The sequence below is a fragment of the Betta splendens genome, chromosome 1 (assembly GCF_900634795.4).
Source record: "Betta splendens chromosome 1, fBetSpl5.4, whole genome shotgun sequence".
Classification (NCBI taxonomy): Eukaryota; Metazoa; Chordata; class Actinopteri; order Anabantiformes; family Osphronemidae; genus Betta; species Betta splendens.
Window position 1 is genome coordinate 2,315,569 of NC_040881.3, and position 21,345 is coordinate 2,336,913.

At 47.2% G+C, this 21,345-nt stretch overlaps 1 protein-coding gene across 1 annotated transcript in view; it reads right to left on the minus strand.

Annotated features, from left to right (window-relative positions):
• Positions 1–21,345, minus strand: part of LOC114867832 (voltage-dependent T-type calcium channel subunit alpha-1I-like) — a 94,637-nt gene that overhangs the window by 43,690 nt on the left and 29,602 nt on the right. Inside the window, exons 7-9 of the mRNA XM_055507160.1 lie at positions 13,056–13,167; positions 11,494–11,627; positions 2,560–2,657 (exon numbers count right to left, since the gene is read on the minus strand). Coding sequence (XP_055363135.1) covers positions 2,560–2,657; positions 11,494–11,627; positions 13,056–13,167 — 344 coding nt within the window. The remainder of the gene's footprint in view (positions 1–2,559; positions 2,658–11,493; positions 11,628–13,055; positions 13,168–21,345) is intronic.

Below are 21,345 nucleotides of genomic sequence, written 5' to 3' on the forward strand. Positions count from 1 at the left end.
ATACAGTACAAATAGTGCAAACTCTTCATGGATTAATAAAAAGCACATATTTAACATTTAAATGATTTAAAAGTGTGTTTCCACATGAGTGATATCTGAACATGACAAGATTTAGTTTTGGCAAATGCATGTAGATTAATGAAAAACCTTTAAACCTCTACTGCACAAACAATTCTGACATTTAACAAAGAGCGTTTGTAAACAGATTAATGACGGTTGGATCCCATTCCTCTTCATTCATGGGCTCCTGGCGCTGACGGCTCACTGCTTCACTGTCAGCGGTCAAGTGACAAATATGCTGCGTGATTTGCCTCCTGGTTTGTGTGAGTAAACAGCGTTACCACCTTCAGCTCATTCGCCATTATTTTACCTTTGGTTTGACACGTATCAGGTTCTAAACAGACAAAAAGTTGTCAGAGCAGCCGGCGAGTGTTAGTTTCACCGCAAACACATGATCAGTGCAGCGAGTAACTTATTAGACCAATGAGGGCTCTGCCTGTCAGTCCACAGAACCAGGAAGTCCAAGCACGGCCTGCAGGGTCTCTCCACGTCCTCTGGGTTTAATCACCTCCCTCCCTCGAATCACCGCTCCTCTGTCCTCTGTCCCACTCATTTCATCTCCATCAGTCCATCCGTCCCTCACACTCGCCTCCTCGGCTCTATCTGTCATTTTAATAACCTCCTCATCTGAGCACCCTCATATCTCCTCTGATCATCCTTCTCTTCCTCTCGTTCATCTTGGCCGATCCTTCAAGGAGCTGGAAAATCCCTTCTTCCCTGCATCATTTGTCTCTCGGTCCCACGTTTTCTCGCCTCTTCCCACTTCTTTGTCTCTTTTATAGCTTCTATCTTGGTATTATTGAAACGTTCTGTCTCCCGCTTCTCCATCGCTTCTTGGATGTTTATTGTCATTCTCTGCATTATAACGTATTGACATTACTGATATTTCTTTTGTTTAAAAGCAAAGCGGCCTCTGTTACATATAAATTATTGAAGCACCTGCCAAGTAAACAAATAGAGAATCTACTGATGTCGGATAGAAGTGAAAACATGATTTGTACTCAAATGGGTCATCACTGTTTCCTCTTAAATGAGGTTCATAAACACTATTAGCCATTAGACATGTAATGACAGAATCTCTGGTAAAACTGTTCATTTCTCAGTCACCAGCAAAAACGCTGCTTTCACACACTTACAGTAACAACACTCGTATATTTCATGCTGCAGATTTATGAGCAGTGGGAGGTTTAACAATTAGAAAGCCGGCATAACAACATTAACTTCAAGCACCACCGTATCCGACTTGGAGGGTACTCGAAGCTTCTTAAAATGATTGCCTGCCAGGCGCAATTTAGACACATGAAGCACAAAAGCAACCAGCAGCAGGCTCCGACTATTCTCATTGGAACCAAAGGAGACTCGAAAGGAACTGAGAGACTGAGCAGCTGAGTCAAAGAGACAAATTGAGATCCTCAAACCACTACAGCAGCATCTGATCATTTCCTGAATCAGAACAGCCTCGCTGTGGATCACATTACTTTGCAGTAAACAGCCTTGTGTAGCTGGTGTCATCGGTGTCTGACACATCGACTGAGACATGACGTCCCTGTTTTTTCAAAGCTTCTTCTTTCCATTGTAATTTTTGTGCGGATGTGTGTCACTGCTTGAAAAGCCAAAGTCAAAATCATTTTGCTAACAGGCACAGCCACACGAGTCGCACACCAAGCCAGGTGTGAACAAAAAACAATGGCAGGTACGCATGCAAGGCGCTGGTGTGGAGCATGTGACTCATTCATCTGAACAATGGCATGGAACAGCAGCCCTAATGTGCTGCATTTGCTGGATGTGCCACCAACGTGGAGCCTTGGGAGATAAACAACCTGCGTGAGGTTCCTGCAAAGCAGACCTGCTGAGATGCACTAATACAATCCTAGCTCTATGTAATTACAAAGCCAGAGACAAACTAGAGATCACTGAACTGTGCGTGAACATCCGATGTGTTTTATTAATGCATCAGTAGGTCCTGCTGCTACTTTATAATCTACACGTCTCAGATGATGGGGACAGGCTTGTTTTGGAGGTGAGCTCAGCCACTGCAAACTTATGTGCCACACATAAGAGAGCATTCAGTAAAGATACAATCAGCTCTCAGTATTTTTTTAAATCCTCTGACACTGTATTAGCTGCACTTTCCCTGTTTTATTCAACATTTTTCAAATCATTATTTCAAGATAACTGCAGAAGATTTTTTCCTAAAGTGAAAGATCATCACATCTCTGCTCAGCTCCAAGCTCCAGCAGATAATAATTAAGCCCATTGCCTTTTAATCTGAATAGGTTCAGTGAAGGTACTTCAGGCTCATTTTCAGCACCACGGACAGCGGCCAAGCAGCTGGCTGCTCTGGTCGGCTGCTGTCCATGGTGCTGAATGACACACATGCACTAGATGAACATTTAACCTATATTGTATTAGACGAAGCTTCAAATGTCCCCCTCTTTGTTTAGAAACAGAAACACAACAGAAAAGACAGAATAGTTACATAAAACAGCTGTGACTTACTTGGAACCCTGTTAATAGCTTTGAGAGGTCGCAGGACTCTCACCGTCCTGATGGCAGTGAAGTTGATATTCTGCAGATCCAGTGAATATTCCACCATGCTGCAAGACATGAAGGAATTATTAAGACAACAATTCATTTAAGTCAACATCCCTTTAGATCAGAGGATATAAAAATAAACTAAACCAGAACAAAGGAAAAGGTCTTGTATAACTGAGCCTCACATTTTACCTTAACGTCTGAGGTACAATGATTTAATAAACCCGTTCCAGGCTGGTTCCTATTAAGACTAAACAGAAACACACACACACACCTGCGCGGTGGGAGGCCTGCTGTGTCGAGCCTAATGTGAATTCATGAGCTACAATTAGTGCAGCTAATTACTGAAGAACGTGTCTGCTTCAGAACAAGCTCTTAAACCTTGGCTGTTTTATTCAGTGCGTAGTATATTCTGGCCTCAGAACTTGATGTGCACGACTATTATCATGGGACACTAAAATAAATAAATGAAGTAAATTGTTAGTAGTGAAACAAGAAGAACAAATTTTAGTTTTTAATTATTATTCTTTGCTTAATTAAGACATGAGCATGCAGCTCACCTCAGGCCAGATGTAGCTGTAACAGGGATGAAGTTTTTCTAACGACACACTTATTATAAAGATGCATCATATAGTCATGTGTGACGTATCTGCAGGTTATGGACCGTACGGTGGGTCTCTGGTCACAGCTATGACTCACTGGGCAGACTGGTCTGTACAAGCATGAATATTAATGTTTGGATCGTTGCAAAGGTGAGTGTTCCACCTGCATCAGGATCCCAGTATTACATCATGTTGACACAGACAGAGGACGATGTCAAAGCACCATGAACACTGGATCACAGTATAGTACATGGAGAGAAAGTGTCGAGGTGCATCCTGTCAAACCTGCAACTATGTGATATTAAAGCAGAGCCCTGTGAAGGAGCAGAAAGTGGACGGGAAGAATGGAGTTAAAAAACCCCAAGTGAAATTAGGTTTGGAATAAAAGGAAGAAGAGACAGAGTGTTTCACTCTTGGACTGATATATTTTTATGGGAGACAACAGATGAAGACGGCAAAAGCAGATTCGAGTCTTTCAGAAAAAGACGAAGCAGAAGAGGGACGATGGAGAGTAAGATCAGAAATGATGTGTGAGTTGAGCATCAAGGGATGATTAAGTGCAAAATAACGATGGCAATAAATTGAGAGAGGGAGAGTGAAAGAGCCCCGGGGTTTTATCAAGTGTTGGAGATAATTACAACGAAGAGGAGTGTAATATTCATATACATGGCTGAACAGAAGGAAGCTGCTCTCCAGCAGGAGGAAGGTGCAGGAGCTGTCAAGGTGTGAGGAAGAAAAGTAACCAAGGCAGGTTTCAGGAATTTCACAGGAAATTATTCTACTCCAAGATATTCTGCCTCCCATAATAACAAGCTCATTTCAATGAGAGGTTGGAGAGCTCACCAGGTGGTGCTTTTCAAGTGTTTAAAAAGCCCAAGCCAATTATTCGCTCGCAACCTTTCGACCCACGCATCTCGAGACGAGGCTTAAAAAAATGACAGGAAAAATAACGGTGAAACAGACAGAAATCCTCCAATTTCCCGGTGTTCCTGAGGGAGCGTCGCGGTGTGAAATAGGATCCTGGACGAGAGGAAAGCACGAGTTATGTAAGAAAACGTCCTAACCCCAACACGGCGCTGACAGCTTCCATTAGACCTCAACTTGGAGACGAGGAGTTTCAAAGCTAACGCATCCCCCTCCACATCAGGTCAAAGGTCACAGTCTTGGACAGCGCGGCCTCTATTACGCCTCGCGGTTCAATCGGACCTCAGTCCGGCGACCAAACCTCTGCACATGCTGGAGATCAGGTGTGGGCTGAGTCAGTGAACCCACCGCATCACGCGCGCTTCGCTCCCCACAACCCGGACCGGAGCTGCTATTAAATCACACCAAGCATGAAGAGCCAGGTCGGAGGTCGCAGGCTTCCTGCATATCAGTGTGACCAGAGGTCGGCCGCTCGCTGTTTGCTCTTTATCTAATTTGACAGGCGGCGTTTTACAGCAGGAGCAGAGTGGACGAGCACATTCACAACGAGAGGAGAGGAAGCGGCGGCTGCTTCATGAGGCAAAACAAAGGGAGACGGATTCCTCTAACAGTGCCTGAGCCTGTCTGTGGAGCAGCACGTGAAGGGAAAAACACTCTGACACATGCACAAATATTGGGTTTGAGCTGAACAATCATATGTTAGTGAGAGGACGGGGGTCGTGTGCTGGTGGTTTGGATGAGAGAACTAAATGAACAGGACCAAGAGTCACATTATACTGTAGCGCTCTCACAGCTGCTATTTTAATCACAGTGCTATAATACAGTGTCATAGCAGATGTCTGACTGTGAGAGAGAGAGAGAGGGGGGGGGGGGGGGGGGGGGGGGGGGGGGGGGGGGGGGGGACAAAGAGAAAGAGAGAGAGAGAGAGAGAGAGAGAGAGGGAGAGAGAGAGAGAGAGAGAGACAAAGAGAGCGGTGGTGTAATTTGCCATTTTAAACTATTTTCTGCAGCAACTTTTGATATCAGCTGGTTTTGCACACACATCTACACGCGTGTTCTGGGCACTCGTGTAGAAACTGGAGCCACGCCTGCAGGTGTTCACACACGGCCCCTCACACTCATGTCAGCTGTCTCACCACACGCTCCTGAGAACGTAACCGTAACCATGAACCGTTTACCTCAGGACCCGCTCCGCTTTGTTCCTAAATAGTGGCTTCTAAGCGGCTGCTGAACATGTGTGTCTCTTATCTTCAGGGAGCTGCGCTTTCTCCGCCTCGTCACAAGTGAGATCTATGAAACATTCTCTCCGGAGCCGTCAGGGTGGAACAGTGAGCGCTTTCCTCCAGGGTCGAGCTGTTGAGTTAATGACTTTAAGATAATGGAATAAGAGGACTTCTAACCACGGCGCTGCGGCGTGTGGCGGTGGGCGTGGCTGTGACATCACACGGGCTCATCTGCTTCCTGCGTCTGCTCCAGCGACCTCCCACTATGACATGCAGACTGGGTGGACTGGAGTCCAGACAGGTGTGAATGTGACTCTGTCCAGGATGCTCCTCGCCTCCACCTGGTGTCAGCCACCCTGTAGCCATGGTAACAGATGAGGCAGGACAGCTAATGGATGGATAATTAGCTCAGGCCACGACGGCTGGACGCACACGGAGGCTCCGGGAAGTCAATATGTGGACACAGGACGGGGTCGTTGTCAGGGTTTCTCTTCTACCAGCGCTTCCTTCAGCTCAGTCGCTCAGCTCCCGCCTTCCCAGCGGCCTTAATTATTTTGCCACGGCGCAGTGAACTTCAGAAGGCGCGTTGACATCCGTCCGTGGCAGACGCTGCTCTCCATCATTAGGGTGCGATTCAAGTTACATATGTTGTTTAACGAGCGGATTCCGACACTTAGCTAATGACCACCTCCACCTCTGAGCTAATTGTATTAGATGCAGGTTGAATTCTAATTGGCTCATTTATAGAGCAACACGTCACGCTTGCACCGTCCTCGCTGCTCATCTTAATCCTTTGCATCCTAAGTTTCACGCCTTCACTAAGCTCTGTGTCTTTCATATCTTTCATACACTGAGAATCTCGGTGCATCTGGAACTTGAGCGGCAAAAGTTTAGTGACTCAGTGGCTCATCCCAGCAGACGTACGTGGGCCTAATTACCGCAGAGCCCTAAGTGTCCCGACCTGATGGAAAGAGTCGAGGCAAAGCTCTTCTGGAGAAGACGCATCAATTATTTAAAGGGGATGAATGCTCACAGAGGGTTTTGTGTCCCAGACGTGGTTTGCAGAGACTGAAGACCTCACACAGGCCAGTACTCCACGTTCAGCGTTCACCCATTCATCACATCGCTTCCTTTCCTCCTCAGCTTTTAGAATCTGTTCAGTGAATCTGGTGACGTTGTTTATCTCTCCTGTCACTTGTTGCTAGGTCAAGTCAAGCTCACAAAAACAGACTGTGTGGAACAGCGAGGCAGAGACACTTGAAGCTCTTCCAGGTTTTCGTTCAGCTGCTACTAATTCTCCTAACTGTGTCAGTTCTGTCCTCAAAGAGCTGCACATGGATCAGTGATGAGTTCACTGCTGCAGAACATGTTCAACCGAGAACAGAGCTTCGATTCCAATCCTGATTCATTTCTTACACTGACACTGCTCAGGGTCATTACCACAGTAAACTCATATATCATCAGACAATTAAAGCACTTACAGGAATCACCACATAACCTGCACCAAAACACACTCAGAGCAGTTCGCAACCAGCCGAGCGTTGGTGCTTGGAGTCAGAGCGGATGCAGCATCATTACACTCAGTGACTGAACAGAGCAGCAGCTCACGAGTCCATGTTCTGATGTTTATGATAAATGCACAGAGCAATGAAGTTTACTTTCATAGAACATGACTGATGCCGTCCAATATTTAAGACAGCTATAAGAGCAGTCTGCTTGCTTCTATCAAAATAGAGGGAGGACATGAACATGTGCATTCCTGCCAAGACAGATAGGGATCAGTTATGGTTTCCCATCTGCTCTCCTAAAAATTAATAAGAGAACTAGGAAAGCATGCAGATATACGGACAGGCATGAGGAGGAACATGGCTAAAATATAACCACCTATCATCTGTCATTAAACCAAGACGACAGGGTTCTATTCAGTTCTTTTCATACGAGATCTGTGAACAAAGTACAATAACGTCTCAGAACACAACCATATTTGATTATATGTTCAGAACATTTGACTCCAAAAGAACAAAGTGACTTCAGTGAATTTGTCTGTCAGGGACCCAAACAGCGTCTGGAAGCCAATCAACCCAGCACAGCAGAACCAGAGGACGCAGTTCTGCTTGTCCTTCTCACGACGGGCTGGAAAAGAAAGCGTTCAGCGCAAAAATGTGTAACTGTACGAGCCACTAACACGCTCTGATGTCCCTGCTGCTGAACAGCCAGTCTTCTCCATTCATGCTGTGGACACATCGCTCCCTCTGCTGAGTGCTGCAGACAGATAGAGGACGAGCAGGGAGGAGCTGGGAGAATGAGCGGATCCTGAGAGAGGAGGTGAGAAGCCGGGTCTGCGCTCACAGATAGGAGCTCAGGTGACAGATGCTCCCAGAAGAAGACCCCTCATTAACATACACGCTGTGAGCACGCAGGACGCGCAAACAGGGGCCATACATCAGGATCATGAGCAGGCACTTTCTGCTTTCAATTATTCAGAGGAAAGAGAGAAGGAACAATTCAAGGGTAAAACAAAACGAGTGTAAATGAAACCAAAACATTCTGTGAACCAGGAGATTCCTCAAACACAGACAGCTGAGAAACGTGTAGAAGTCCTGAAGACGTGGTTCCTTCTGTCGTGGTCAGTAAATAGTGATTAGTACTGCTCTCAAACCAGATAGACCGAGTCCTGCCACTAACCTTGTTATTGAGCAATCGTATTTACAAATGTCCTTTGTTGCACAGTTGAGCAAATATCTTCTGTTCACGCACAAAAGAGTCACTCTCCTCTTTCATTAGAAGCAAAAGCAGAGAATAACAAACTTCAGTCCACGAATCAGGATTAGTGTCTCTCACTGGCTGTAATGTAATTACTGCAACCGAAAGCCAGGAGTATCTACAACTACACGGCAACAAGCGCACCGCTGTGTGGAACCATCCAACAAAGAAGGCAGAGCTTCTAATTATACATGTGAAGCCATGGAATTTTAAATCAAAACACAAAGAGGTTGGAGAGATGAGGCCCAAGGAACAACCTCAGAGCCCCAGAGTGTCTGCACCTGTGGCTGCGAATTAAGGCTAATTGCACAAACAAGGTTTCAGAGGAAGCTGCGAACAGCAGAGCGTTTCATTTTTCTCAATTGTGTCTAATAACACACAGCCAGACATTAAGAGACAGAAGTGTGGGCCTGAACACAGGACGAGGCAGGAGAGCATCACAGGCCACTGAGCATGAGCTCAAACATGACTTTGAGCTCAACAGGAAGAAAAGCTATTAATCTAAAAAGACGAGGCGCAGCAGAAAATGACAACACTTTAATGCGTCCTGGTGTTGAAAGCTTTGCTGCTTGTGACTTGACACTTGTGACTTGTCGGATGCGCTGAAGGACACTGCATGAAGTCATTGCCAGGTGGCAATAAAAGCACTGAACCCAATAAAACCTTTAGAATTGATCGTTATTTTGTCAGATAAACCCTGAATAAATCTACATTCATCAGCCATGACCAGGAGTAACAGCACCAGACAACCGCAGAATTCACAAAGACAGCCCTGAAGTCCCAGGTGCACTTGAATGCAGCACAGCAACGAGTCCATCACAAGTCGAGCACTTTCTGTTTTTCAAACTCTGTGGCTTCGTCTCTAAACTGTTCCCACTCAACACTTGGCTGCACAGTAAAAAGCACAATCTGCACAGCAGCCATCAATATTATGATGAAGACATTCTGCGCTAGCATCACTCAGCAGTGAGACTGATGATGAACAAGGAAGCTGCTTCAACAATAAGTCAAAGGCAACACTGGTTCCATTTGTGTAATGTATGTGAACCAGAAGTTACTCAGAGCAAATGAACGCATTAACATACAGTAGATGTGTGACGCAGCTCAAACCACGAATCGTCCAGTCCTCATTCTATTTCACTGTAAATTAAATGTAAACAATCAAAATGTGCTGCAAGTGAACAATTTACTAATATACTTGCAATCTCCAAGATTTATTTCCTCGCTATGCTAAAAGATTTTATGTGTTTCAGCAGATGAGCTTGACATGGAGGCCACTAGGGCTCATCCTATGCTTCCTGCTGTACATCCATCCATGTGGGCAGGTTGCCAGGAGACACTGGATTAATGATTCACATCCACATTCAGTGGGAGGCCTGAATTCATAGGAATCAAATGTAAGAAAGACGTTTTTGATCTTTACAGGTACCGGCTCCATTAACAGTGGATCAGGTGCAGACCTGGCCAAAACAACGCTGCATTCAGAGCGAGTTGGAGAATCGTGTTTACATGTGAGCATCAAAGCAAGAATAACGTTGCCGGTGGGAAAACACGCCGGCTGAATAAAACCCAGTCAAATGCAAATGCTGGAGCAGTAAAGCAGGAGAGCGCAGCAAGCGAGGCTTTCAGTTGGCGTTGTGTTTATCAAAATACTAAATGACATCCAAAGAGGCGCTCACCAGGGGGCCGGGCACCGGGGACGACTTGCTCTGAGAGAAAATGTTTGATTTTCATTGGAAAAGCTCATATGGCTGAAGCAGAACTTGGCAGAACCGTGTCCAGGGTTCTGGTTCAGCTGGAGAGGCGGGCTCAGCGGAGCCCAGGGTGGAGCCCAGGGTGGAGCCCAGGGTGGAGCCCAGGGGGGAGCCCAGGGGGGAGCCCAGGGGGGAGCCCAGGGTGGAGCCTAGGGGGAGCACAGGGTGGAGCCCAGGTTGGAGCCTAGGGGGAAGCACAGGGGGGAACCCAGGGGGTAACCCAGGATGGAGCCCACGGGGGAGCACAGGGTGGAGCCCAGGGTGGAGCACAGGGGGGAACCCAGGGGGTAACCCAGGATGGAGCCCACGGGGGAGCACAGGGTGGAGCACAGGGTGGAGTCCAGGGTGGAGCCCAGGGGGGAGCACAGGGTGGAGCTCGTGCTGCTCCTAATCCCGTCCCTGTGACTCGCCTACTGTTTCCCAGGGCTGCTGTGTTTTATCACCTCCCTCCTCACCAGAGCTTGCTCTGTATGTGGTCAAAGTTGGTCTGGGGGGTCAGAGGTGTTGGGGGCGCCTTGTTGACATTTCCTTGCTAAGCACACAAGCGGAGCTGCTGCTGCCTGAAGGAGGATGACTGAAGGAAAGTCGAGCAGAGGCCGACAGAAATGGAGCAGTTAAATGACTGGGACAGAGAAATGGTGGCAGTGGTTTTATTTTTCCTTGGGGCTAGAACAGAACGCTGAGAGACCAGGGAAGAGAAAGTGAATTAAAGATGTTCACCTTCCCTCCAGAGGAAACAAAAAGGGCAAAGGAAGAGAAAATGTGGAAGATAGGACAAAGCAAAAAAGTAGGAAATGATAAGAAACACTTAATATTGAAAGGTTGAAATGTTGGATGTGTTTTCTGATCGTGGTGGTTCCGCTCTGAATGCTAATAAACTCCTACAAAGACTCGACAACATAAAAACGATACAGCTTAATTGTTTTGAGTCATCAAATCACGCTAATTACTTTAATTCATATGTGCCAGGAGATGAAGCGCCGGAGCCGAGCTTTGGAGGCGCCGCTCCCTGCCAGCGCTCCTTCTCTGCTGCTTCTGTAGCGCTACGCTGAGGCGCTAACCATTAGCGCTAACCGTTAGCACTAACAGTTAGCGCTAACGCAGCGCGGAGCAGGAAGAGGGACGAGCTTTTCCTTCCCATCATTTAAACGCTGCCACCACGCGACACACACTTAAAATTAAAACACGAGTCACTGACTAGAAGAACAAGCAGAGGGTCAAGGATTCATCACTTGAGCTGATGAGGAAGAGGTGAACCTGAACTAACTAACAGGTGTCGTTAATAAGGGTACGGATGAACGCCTGAAGATTGATACGACACTGTGACCATCACACACTTTTCATAAAAAACGACCGCTTAAGTCATTTTATTCTCTGTGGCCCTTTTCTGGATTAAACTCATTTAGTCGGCAGTAAGACAATTTATAGCCTGGTCATTTCAGCCGATTCATTAAATTATCACACTTATTAGCTCGGCTGAATTACTGTGAGCTGCGCCCCAGGTTAAAGCCGGAATGTTGAACAGCAACATGACCGGCCAAGCACGACAGCCCAGCGCCAGGAAGAGGACGAGGTCTGTCCTTCAAACGCAGCTCAGTGAAACATCTGGACCACGCTTCCATTCACACTCACCCCGCCATGACGATGAAGAAGTCCAGCCGGTTCCACGTGTCCCCGAGGTAACAGCGCCGGCCGAATATGCCCAGGGCCACCATCTTCACAACCATCTCCAGGGCGAAGAAGATGTAAATGAAGGCGTCGAAGGCCTGAAAGACAGTCAGGGGGTCATTTCTCAGCAGATGAATCCACATCAGATTTGACTGGAGCAGAAAAGGCTCATTTAGATGCGACAAGCTTGGTTTCCTCCACTTTGTCCAAGGACATGATTTACTGTATACGCTCGTACACAAACAAATGCAAAGTCAGTAACTTTGTATCATTGTCTCGCTGTCGTCCTCCCTGTTCTATTAAACATACACACTTTCACCTAGTTGAGCTGTTCCGGGGGTAATGGAAAATATTTAGTTTTGCCAGTAATTAGCGTAAAGCCCACATTCCCCTGCCTCACTCCCAGCTTTAATCAAGCATCTAATTAAAAGAAGAGAGAAAAAAAACAATAAATCAAAGATGTGAGCCTGCTAATGCGTGTTATTGCTGTTGTGAGCAAAGAGTCCAGATTAGCTGCTGCTCTCCGCTGCGTATACAGGGAATTAGAGATGAACTCATGCTTGGCGTTGCCTGTGATTTGATTTTAAGGAGGAGGTGGAACACGTTTAGAACCAGGACCGGGGATGTGGACGGACGTTTATCGAACCCGTGTGGAGCGATCACTGCGCGAGGACTTTCCTCCTCCCTGCAGTGAGTCTGTCTCTGTCTACGATGATAATCTCCCCAGTTTAACTAAGCGCAGGACCAAGACCATATCATACGTCAGATTAAATCCCTCCCCACACGTCCATAGGTCTCAAATGCGCATGTGCTTTCTCACATGAGCTGCTGAGGTACTATTGAAATCATGCTATTGAACCACAGGCTTTCTGAGAGGAGAGTATCGACCGCGGTGACGCGGCCACAAGATCCATGCTGATATTGAAAAGGCTCTATAGACACTTGGGGAGGAATTCTATTAGATCCAGTTCACCAGCCACCTCCCCAGGAAGCCAGATCAATCCGCTGGCTGTTATGTGATGCCGCGTGTGTGTGTGTGTGTGTGGTTGACAACACAGGGATGATTCAACAAGCTCTTCACACCAACAGACCGAGGACATACGTGCTGGAGCTCGCACACAGATGTTGCTCCCACTTGGGCCTTCGACGAACGGAGAGGGGATTCTGTTTCTTGGCAGATGACGACAAAAGCTACTGAAGTGCCACGTGTGAGAAAGCCATCATTGAGACCACATGCTAGCTGTGAGTCACGGCAGGGAATTACAGGCCTCAGCATGGGAGAGGAGTGAGGAAGAGGAGGGCGGGTGAAGTGTGCAGGTATAAATAGACACGTGAAGGCTCCTGGAACCAGCGTTTGCTCTCTGGTTCTAGGAACCGGTTGGTGCATGAAATGAATGCGGCCCCACGTCAGTGAAACACACGGGACGCCCCACGGGTCAGCTGTAACAGAGTGTGTGTGTGTGTGTGTGTGTGTGTGTGTGTGTGTGTGTGTGTGTGTGTGTGTGTGTGTGTGTGTGTGTGTGTACCTGCAGTATCTGGCACCGGTCTGAGGAGCAGTCGATGTTCTCGCAGGGCTGGTACATTCCCAGGGTCACGCAGTTCAGCAGGATCACCATCATACTGACTCGCTCAAACCACGTGGGAGCAACGAGTTAAGGTCGACAACAGAGCGACACACACACACTCTGACTCTGGGCTTCTGACTCTCCTGGTTTTTATCTGAGCAGGTCCACGGATCCGAGCAGGGACGAACCCGTCCGGATCCGATCCAGTCGCACATCATCTGCTGTTTACTTTAAAAGCCTTGACATTTTTACAGCCTTTCTCCTGCTGCATGCTTTTAAAGTGCAGCCCTTAAGAGCAGCAGTAATAACGGACTGTTTGTAGTAGCGACCAGAAATGTGTGTGATGTTTACAATGTCTACTCTATGAACCTGGCAATTTCCCAGTACTGCTCCCCAGACAGCGACACATCCAGCCCAAAGAAATCCAAATTATAACACTCAACAAGCTCTAATGGATGCGGGCGCCATTTAGCAGAATTGAATTGTACCACTGTCTCCGCAGCACTTAACAAGCCGATGAATGCAACACACTCAGCTAATTATATTGGGAACAACTGATTTCAAGTAACCTAGAAAGAACTGGAGAACAAATATCACACAACAGCAAAGGTGTTGACATGAAAAAAAGAGGGAGATTGAATATGCAGCGAGCAGAACGAGCATGTGAGGGAGTAATGCTGTAATAGTCCAATCCCCCCCAAGGCTACAACACAGGAGGCTGAAATGCTCCTGCAGCCTGATTCAGAAGAACCAGGAGACAGAGAGCGATGGATTCAGAGCTCAACAGGTTTCATCTGGACGATTCAACAAAGAGGTGAGCTGCTCTGGATGTCTCTGCATGTTTAAAGATAGGCTGAGTGGGATCCATGCACGCACGCTTGCAAATACACACACACACACACACACACACACACACACACACACACACACACACACACACACACACACACACACACACACACACACACACACACACAGCCAACATATAAACTCATCCTCCCACCACGGAGGAGCCGCTGCCTCACAGCTACACGGCTGCGCGGGGGACGCACGTGTCCTCAGCTGTGAATGACAGGAGCCACGTACGCGTCAGTCCTCTACTTTTGTAATGTTCATGTTAAGGAATCTGATTAAATTCGATTAAACTGTGAAAATGAACCGATAAAGGCTGCAGGCCTTCATATGTATGAGTGTGAATATCAGGCTGGCAGATAAACCTGATTCAATAATGTCTGAATTAACCTTTCTTTAATTGAATCATAACTGGAATGGATGAATGGATCATGGCTCTTCAGAAACTGTGGAGCTCAGAGGGTTAACGGGCAAAATGTGAGCGCCCTGCAAAGAAAACTAACAAATTTGTTAAGACAGCAGAAAAAATGTGGAGTGTGTACGAACATGCAAATAATTAGTAGCAGATCAAAAAGCATAAGGAATAAGACAAAGACACTGGAGTCAGACGACCTCCGCGATCCCAGGGAACATCCAGCGGCCCAGTTTGCCTCTCGATGCTCAGTACAAGCTTTCACTGTAACAGATCCAGTTTTCCCTCCAGTTAACATTCATCTGAATGCATGGCTCCATAGGCAGGAACACGCAGACCATCGCCACATTCGCCTCTCCAGCTATTTTCTGTATCCGGGCGGACTAATGAGGACAGAGACGTCACCCGCAGGTGTCAGCGAGCGCCTGGTGAGACCTTCAGGCAGCGCGAGCACGGCGGCGCCTTTCCAGGCGGATAAACACGCTAATAAAAGTGCAGGTCAGCGCTTTCGCATTCTTCCAGGGAAGTAATGATGACAGCCGTTGGGCTAATGCTGGAGGGATTATCTCCACCGCCCAGCGCGTTCTGTAGGAGCAGCACGGGACGCCTTTAACGCGGCTTTGTGTCTGTCTGTCTGTCTGTCGCCACTTTTAAGGAATGGGTCCAAAGCTCTGTCTCAGTCAGAGTCTGAGGGAGATCAGGCCAAACGACGCTTCAGGGGGCTGCGATTGTAACTGAGGAGCGATTACAGCGTGAAGTGCTGTTTTTTAAACCAGGCTCTGCTTCATGTTCATTGAGCTGCTGTCAATCACTGCTAGAACACCTGCAGGTCACTCAGAGGCTCAATTAAAATATCTGCTGCTGGAGGTTGACTTGATTATTTCGGCTACAGAAAGAAAGACGTTTAAAAAGCAGACGGGTCCTTGGAAGCACAATCATCCAGCAAACAGAACAAACTCTATTTTAAATGTACGCTAATCTGCTTGTTGACGCCCTTCAAACCTAAAGCATCTCAGCTCCATGTGAGTCATGTTAAACATCTCTAGCAACCACAGAATGTCTAACTCAACCATTCAGAGACAGATTGAGATGCATCAGATTTGCCAAGAAATGTAATTTGAAAGGCTAAAAAACCTATGACTCAATTCCACCAGCCATCCATCAGCCAAAAGTTGAAAAAAGAAAAAGCCTGAGAGTGACAGCGCTGGTGTAAGGTACGAGGCGGTGGTGGTTCCATGAACTCTTCAAACCTCCCGCATGCCGTCAATTTGTCTTTCTCCATGGCTCCTTTTCCTTTTCACTCTCTTGTTTTTATTATCTCCAAAGAGACAAGAGAGAGGCAAACAATGAGTTTCCACGGCAACCAGTTGGCTACGAAATAAAGTACGGTGAAGCCAGAGAGCGAGAGAAAGGGGAGGAAGACAGTTTGTGGGTGTGGTCTCATTCCTCAACGCTTCCAGATGTGATGAAGTGATGAAGGACGGCGTCTACTGTACCTGCTGTCGCTAAATCACAGTCTGTTTCTTGGGTTTCACCCGCTTCGGATGAACTTATCAGCCCATTCTTATGAGCCAGTAGGTGCCTGCTCTGCCTCCTCGCGAACAGCTAACAGCTAGCTAAGTTGCTATGTTAAGCAGCTTTAGAGGTTATTGTGGTTGGGGTTAGGGCTGGATAACGAGTGGGGGGTTCAGGTTACAGTTAGCTAACACAATACCGCTAGCTACTTGCTAAGTTATGCTCACTAATAAATCAAAAACTTCGATCCTCCCGTCTGAACAACAACCGCTTAACAGCGCCCCCACTGACTCTGATAGTTAAATCATCTGAGCCGTGATCAACCTTATGATGGCGACCTACTGCACCTATTCACCGCTGCCAGCAGGTAGATGGGCACCTACCGCCTCATACGTATGGGCTGAACCACTGATAATGACAACTGAATGGCGTGATAACGCGGAAGCCGCTCTGGGTTTTACTGGTGACACAACCTGATCTGGAAATCCATTCAACACCATGCAATTACAGTGACCGAAATGCAAACGTGAAACTGCTAAATCACTGACAGATGCAGTGCTGTAACAAAGGACATGGCAACCTCTGAGGCCAGACCTCCAGTCATAAAGACGATAATGACGGTGTCTGAGGTGTGTTTACCGTTCGTAGCTTCTCAATTAGAAGGACGAGATACAAACGATGACCTTGTCCTTGTGTCAGTTTGATATAGGAGCCTGTCAGAGGACCAGCTATCTATTCCTCATGCTCAGTCTGTTCCCTGGGTCCAATTCGCATGCATTCATTTTAGACTGAACAGGAGATTCAATGTAACCTGACCTCCATCCTTTGGTTCAGATTCAGGTCCTGTCCTGAAGCCGCTCAGTCATGCTCTCATGGTCAGACACACTGAGCTTCTCTACGGTCCTCACGTACCGGCCCGGCCCGGCCCGGCTCGTGTTCCATACAGTGTTTTATACAGTGGAATCATTAAAGACTTTACTCAGCTCTTTGTGGTCTTGTGTGTGTTCAGACACTCGCAGGTCCTTCTTTCCTGGAAAATTCTATCAAGGGCTTTTCAATCCAGTCCAGTTCACTGGATAAAGCAGAGATGGTGTGTGTGTGTGTGTGTGTGTGTGTGTGTGTGTGTGTGTGTGTGTGTGTGTGTGTGTGTGTGTGTGTGTGTGTGTGTGTGTCTTGGACAGCAGTAAATGTCATAGGATATCACGCAGCAATGCTTCACAGCATCTGGTGTCAGCTCCTCTTTTCCCAACGCTGTCAAGTCAGACGAATGCACACGGACACAGTGAGACGCATGGAGGGTAAAGAGAATGTGGGTGATTGTTCAGACGACCACAGCTTGTTACGTGAGCCTCTTAATGCTTATCGGCCTCTTGGTTTCTGGGTCTTCGCTCATCATTAGACAGAAGCTGATGCTTAGATAAACGCTACTGATGAGACTTTTAAACTATAAACTGCAACGTTCAGTTCAGAGGTAACAAATAAGACCGTTCATACTGGTTCAAAGTTATAGCGGTATTTATTGTCCAAGCATGAGGAACGAGCCTCTCGCAGTGAATCACTAATGGAGTCAGATACTGTACGTGGGCAGTGATTTCAGATTCTGGCTCTGTTCAGGCCAAGCAGCAGCAGACCTGCGTTTGGGCCTGAACGGGTCGAGTTCTCCGTCAGCGTTCTCTGGCTCTGCAGGAGGTTCTGTCTTCATCTGAACAAATCACGTCATAGGTTGTTGGAAGGTCAGATGACAGCAGCTGTTACAACAGGTGGCTGTTCTGAACATCCTACTAGGCCCCAGTTTCTTATTTCTGTAATTGAACCTTTAAAACACGATGTTTCACAAAATAGTTTTTTGCAAATTAGTAAAGTTTAGAAGTTTCTATCTCCTCAGATCTCCGCCTGCGTCTCAGAGATGCCCAGCACACAGCTGCTACCGGATTCCTTGAGACAAGCTCTGCCCTGTTGCCGTGGCAACCGTTGCAGGTGGGGATGGGGGAGGTGGGGTATCAACATTTGCTATCTTGTGCAATAAATTAATAAAGATCTTTCAGCACTACAGCTCTAAACTGCACGCGCACAAAAAGGAGCATTTGTGGGTTTGGTGAAATGGTCTCTGTAACACTGTGTAACCGAGTTCATTCAGTGAGAGTCCATCAGCTCCTGGAAATGGACTGAGGGAGATAAACGGCTCCACAATAGGAAGGTCCAGATTAAGTCCTGTGCTCCACTAGCAGCGTGTCTTTCAGCAGCGATGACGATAAGCGAGGAAGAAGCAGCACCGTCTCCTGCTGGAATCCTCTGCTTCCCGTCTCTCTCTCTGACGTCGCACAGTGCACATGATGCCGTTGTTAAGTGTGTAGGTTTCCTCTCCTGCCTACGATCGCTGTGCTGCTATTTCCATCCTCCACTGATTCCATCTTGCAGGCTTGTGTAACGGAGCAAAGGCCGGAGGAACAGACTGACCACCAAACACGCAACACAACAACACAACTACGCCTGAAGCCCCAGCTCAGAATACGCTGCAGTCTGTTACACACAAACAGCAACCTTCATTATCTGCTGCTCTGCAGGACGCATGAGCGAAGCAGGATAAGAGGAACCAAATGACAGCGGTTCACGTTGATCCAAAAACACTACAGAGGCAAAACAGAGGACGACAGAAGCAGCGTAATAGAAAAGCCCAACAACAGATGAAGTGGTTGAGAATAAAACCTGAACCAGCGAGTGTGTGAACCAGAAACACAATGATTGGGTCGGACAGACGGCTTAAAAAAGCCACAACAACAAGCAGCTTCCCACAGGAGAGCGAAAGTGGATTCTAGTGGGAAATGATGTGTTTTTGTGCCTCAGTGTAAAACTGCCTTGGATCCATTATCATAATAGGCTAATGTCACCATGTCCCAGAACCTCCGCTCAAGCACCAAACCCACAGAAAGTCGGATCTTTCCCCTCAGTTCATCTCTGCCCCACGATGCCTTCACTGACTCGTCCTCCACCTTTTATCTACAGCATCCAACATGATTAAAGCCCATAAATTAGCCCAGAAACTGTTTCAACAAGCCGGAGTCGCGTGTCCTCTGTGTTCCTGCATCATTAAAACCACATAACAAGGTGACATATTAATATTCAGCATCGTTACGAAGACGAACAAAGTGTGGGATCTGCGGGGACGAGTCGCTCTTTTAGCGAGAGGCTTCCCAAATTGAGACGCTAATTTCGGTTCACAGAACAAAGGTACACAAACACACACACACACAAGACATTAACACATTACCACACGCCAGTCAACAGTCCCCAAGATAGCAGCGCGCAGATAGCAATCACTGGAGGCGAGTGTTAATGACACAGTAATGACTGTCATCCACCAAACTTGGAAGAATGGCTTCATTTACGGCGCTCTCACTTCCTCACACTTTGTTTATTAAGTTCACTGTGAAAGATAGCTTTGACAAAAATAGACATTTCTATAAAACAGAAATAATCTGATTGGCTGAATGTGTGTGCAAAATTATTATATATCGAACATAAACACTGCAGGTCCAATGACTGGAATATAACAAATATAACGTTAAATAACATTAAAGATTTTACTGTTGAGTCACACAAATGCATCAAAATGTGTTTGTGTATCAGAAAAGCATTTTATCTGAGGTTAAGCTCACAGATTTAAAAATAACACACACACAAAACCTCATAACCAGCGTGGGGTCAGACCACCTGACTCCAATACATCACCATGGTGACACCGACAGCTGAGGTGGCGAACGAGAGAGAGGGCGAGGGATGAAAGGGTTTAGAAAGGCACACACACGCACGCATGCATGGACGCACACACACAGGCACGCATGGACACACTCCCACACACACACACACGCATGCATGGACACACACACACACACACACGCATGCATGGACACACACACACACACACACACACACACACACACACACACACACACACGCATGCATGGACGCACACACACAGGCACGCATGGACACACTCCCACACACACACACACGCATGCATGGACACACACACACACACACACACACACACACACACACACACACGCATGCATGGACGCACACACACAGGCACGCATGGACACACACACACACACACACACACACACACACACACACACACACACGTACGGCCTCCTGCTGTGCTAATTACGGTCTCTGTGTGTCTTTGAAGCTGCTGCTGCTCACCTCCACTGACCTCTCACCTATTCACGCAGCCAAACAGCTGTTGCAGCCTCCGGCCGCCGCTCTGCAGGAGTCGCTGGGTTACTTCAGCGCCCGCGGGCTCAGTGGGTGATGCCAGGCTGACAATAATACGCACTGGCACCAAGCAGCATGAAGACAGAGCTGCATCGACGGCGCGGCGTCGCTTGATGAGGGAAACTCCGTCTGGGATCGGCTTCTCTGATTGGTCCTAAAGCGTCTCTCTTCATTTCCTGGATATAAGAATCAATTATTGCTGTGGTTCCGCTGTCTGAGAGGACGTTTCTGTGCACGGCCAGTGGTTCCGTGCTGCGCTGACCACAGACCTACTTACTCCAGATCCTGAGAACAGAGGGGTGTGATTAATGTGGTTCTGGTCCAGAAGCTGGAAACGGTTACAGCCAGAGGTGATGCTATGATCCGACCTCTAGAGAGAACAAACAGCTAACTCGTGTCCTACATCGGAAGGTTTCAATTTCTTAACCAGTCGTAATACGTTTACAGTGTGACAGCGACTACTTCTCAAATAGCCAATAATATACATGACAGGGAGAGAGAGGTCCAATCCCAGCACCGTTAAAGCTGCGGATCCCAAAGGAGCCCATAAGAATCAATCCAAACAACATCCATCCATCAGGATCGATAGCACCTGCAGGACGCCGAGGAAACTACTGATGTCACTATTGAATTATTGATCACCTTCTCTAAACAAATAGATCGTCAGTGTCTGAAACCAAAACAGGAAGCATCGACCCGTGATGAGGTGGGTGAAACTTCAGAACACAATGAAATGGGTGGAACCTCAGCACAGGGTCACGACGGTGAGTGGTACAAGGACGGACAGCGTCTTCACCTCTGACCTCTTATTTGAAGAACGACGACCACCAGACAGCGCACGTCGGACCCGCTGACGCTGAGGACGTGTCTGAGACATGAAGAGGATGCGTGGTTTTATTCAACTCAGTCCAATGATTAACAGTGATTGCAGTAGATCACATCACTTTAACAAGTTGCAAATGTGACTCTGGCCAGTTCAGGTTAACATTAACTTGATTATTAAAGCCATCAGAGCCACATTCATAGAGTTTACAGACAGACAGAACTGAAGATTAATGTCACAAGGTCAAAATAATAAGAAAACAACAACACTTGTGACTTTGCACTTTGTGCATGAATCCATTCATGGAGCTGTCAAGTTAAAAGTACTATAAAACCTGTAGATGATTTAAATGATTTAGAAAGTGCAGTTTC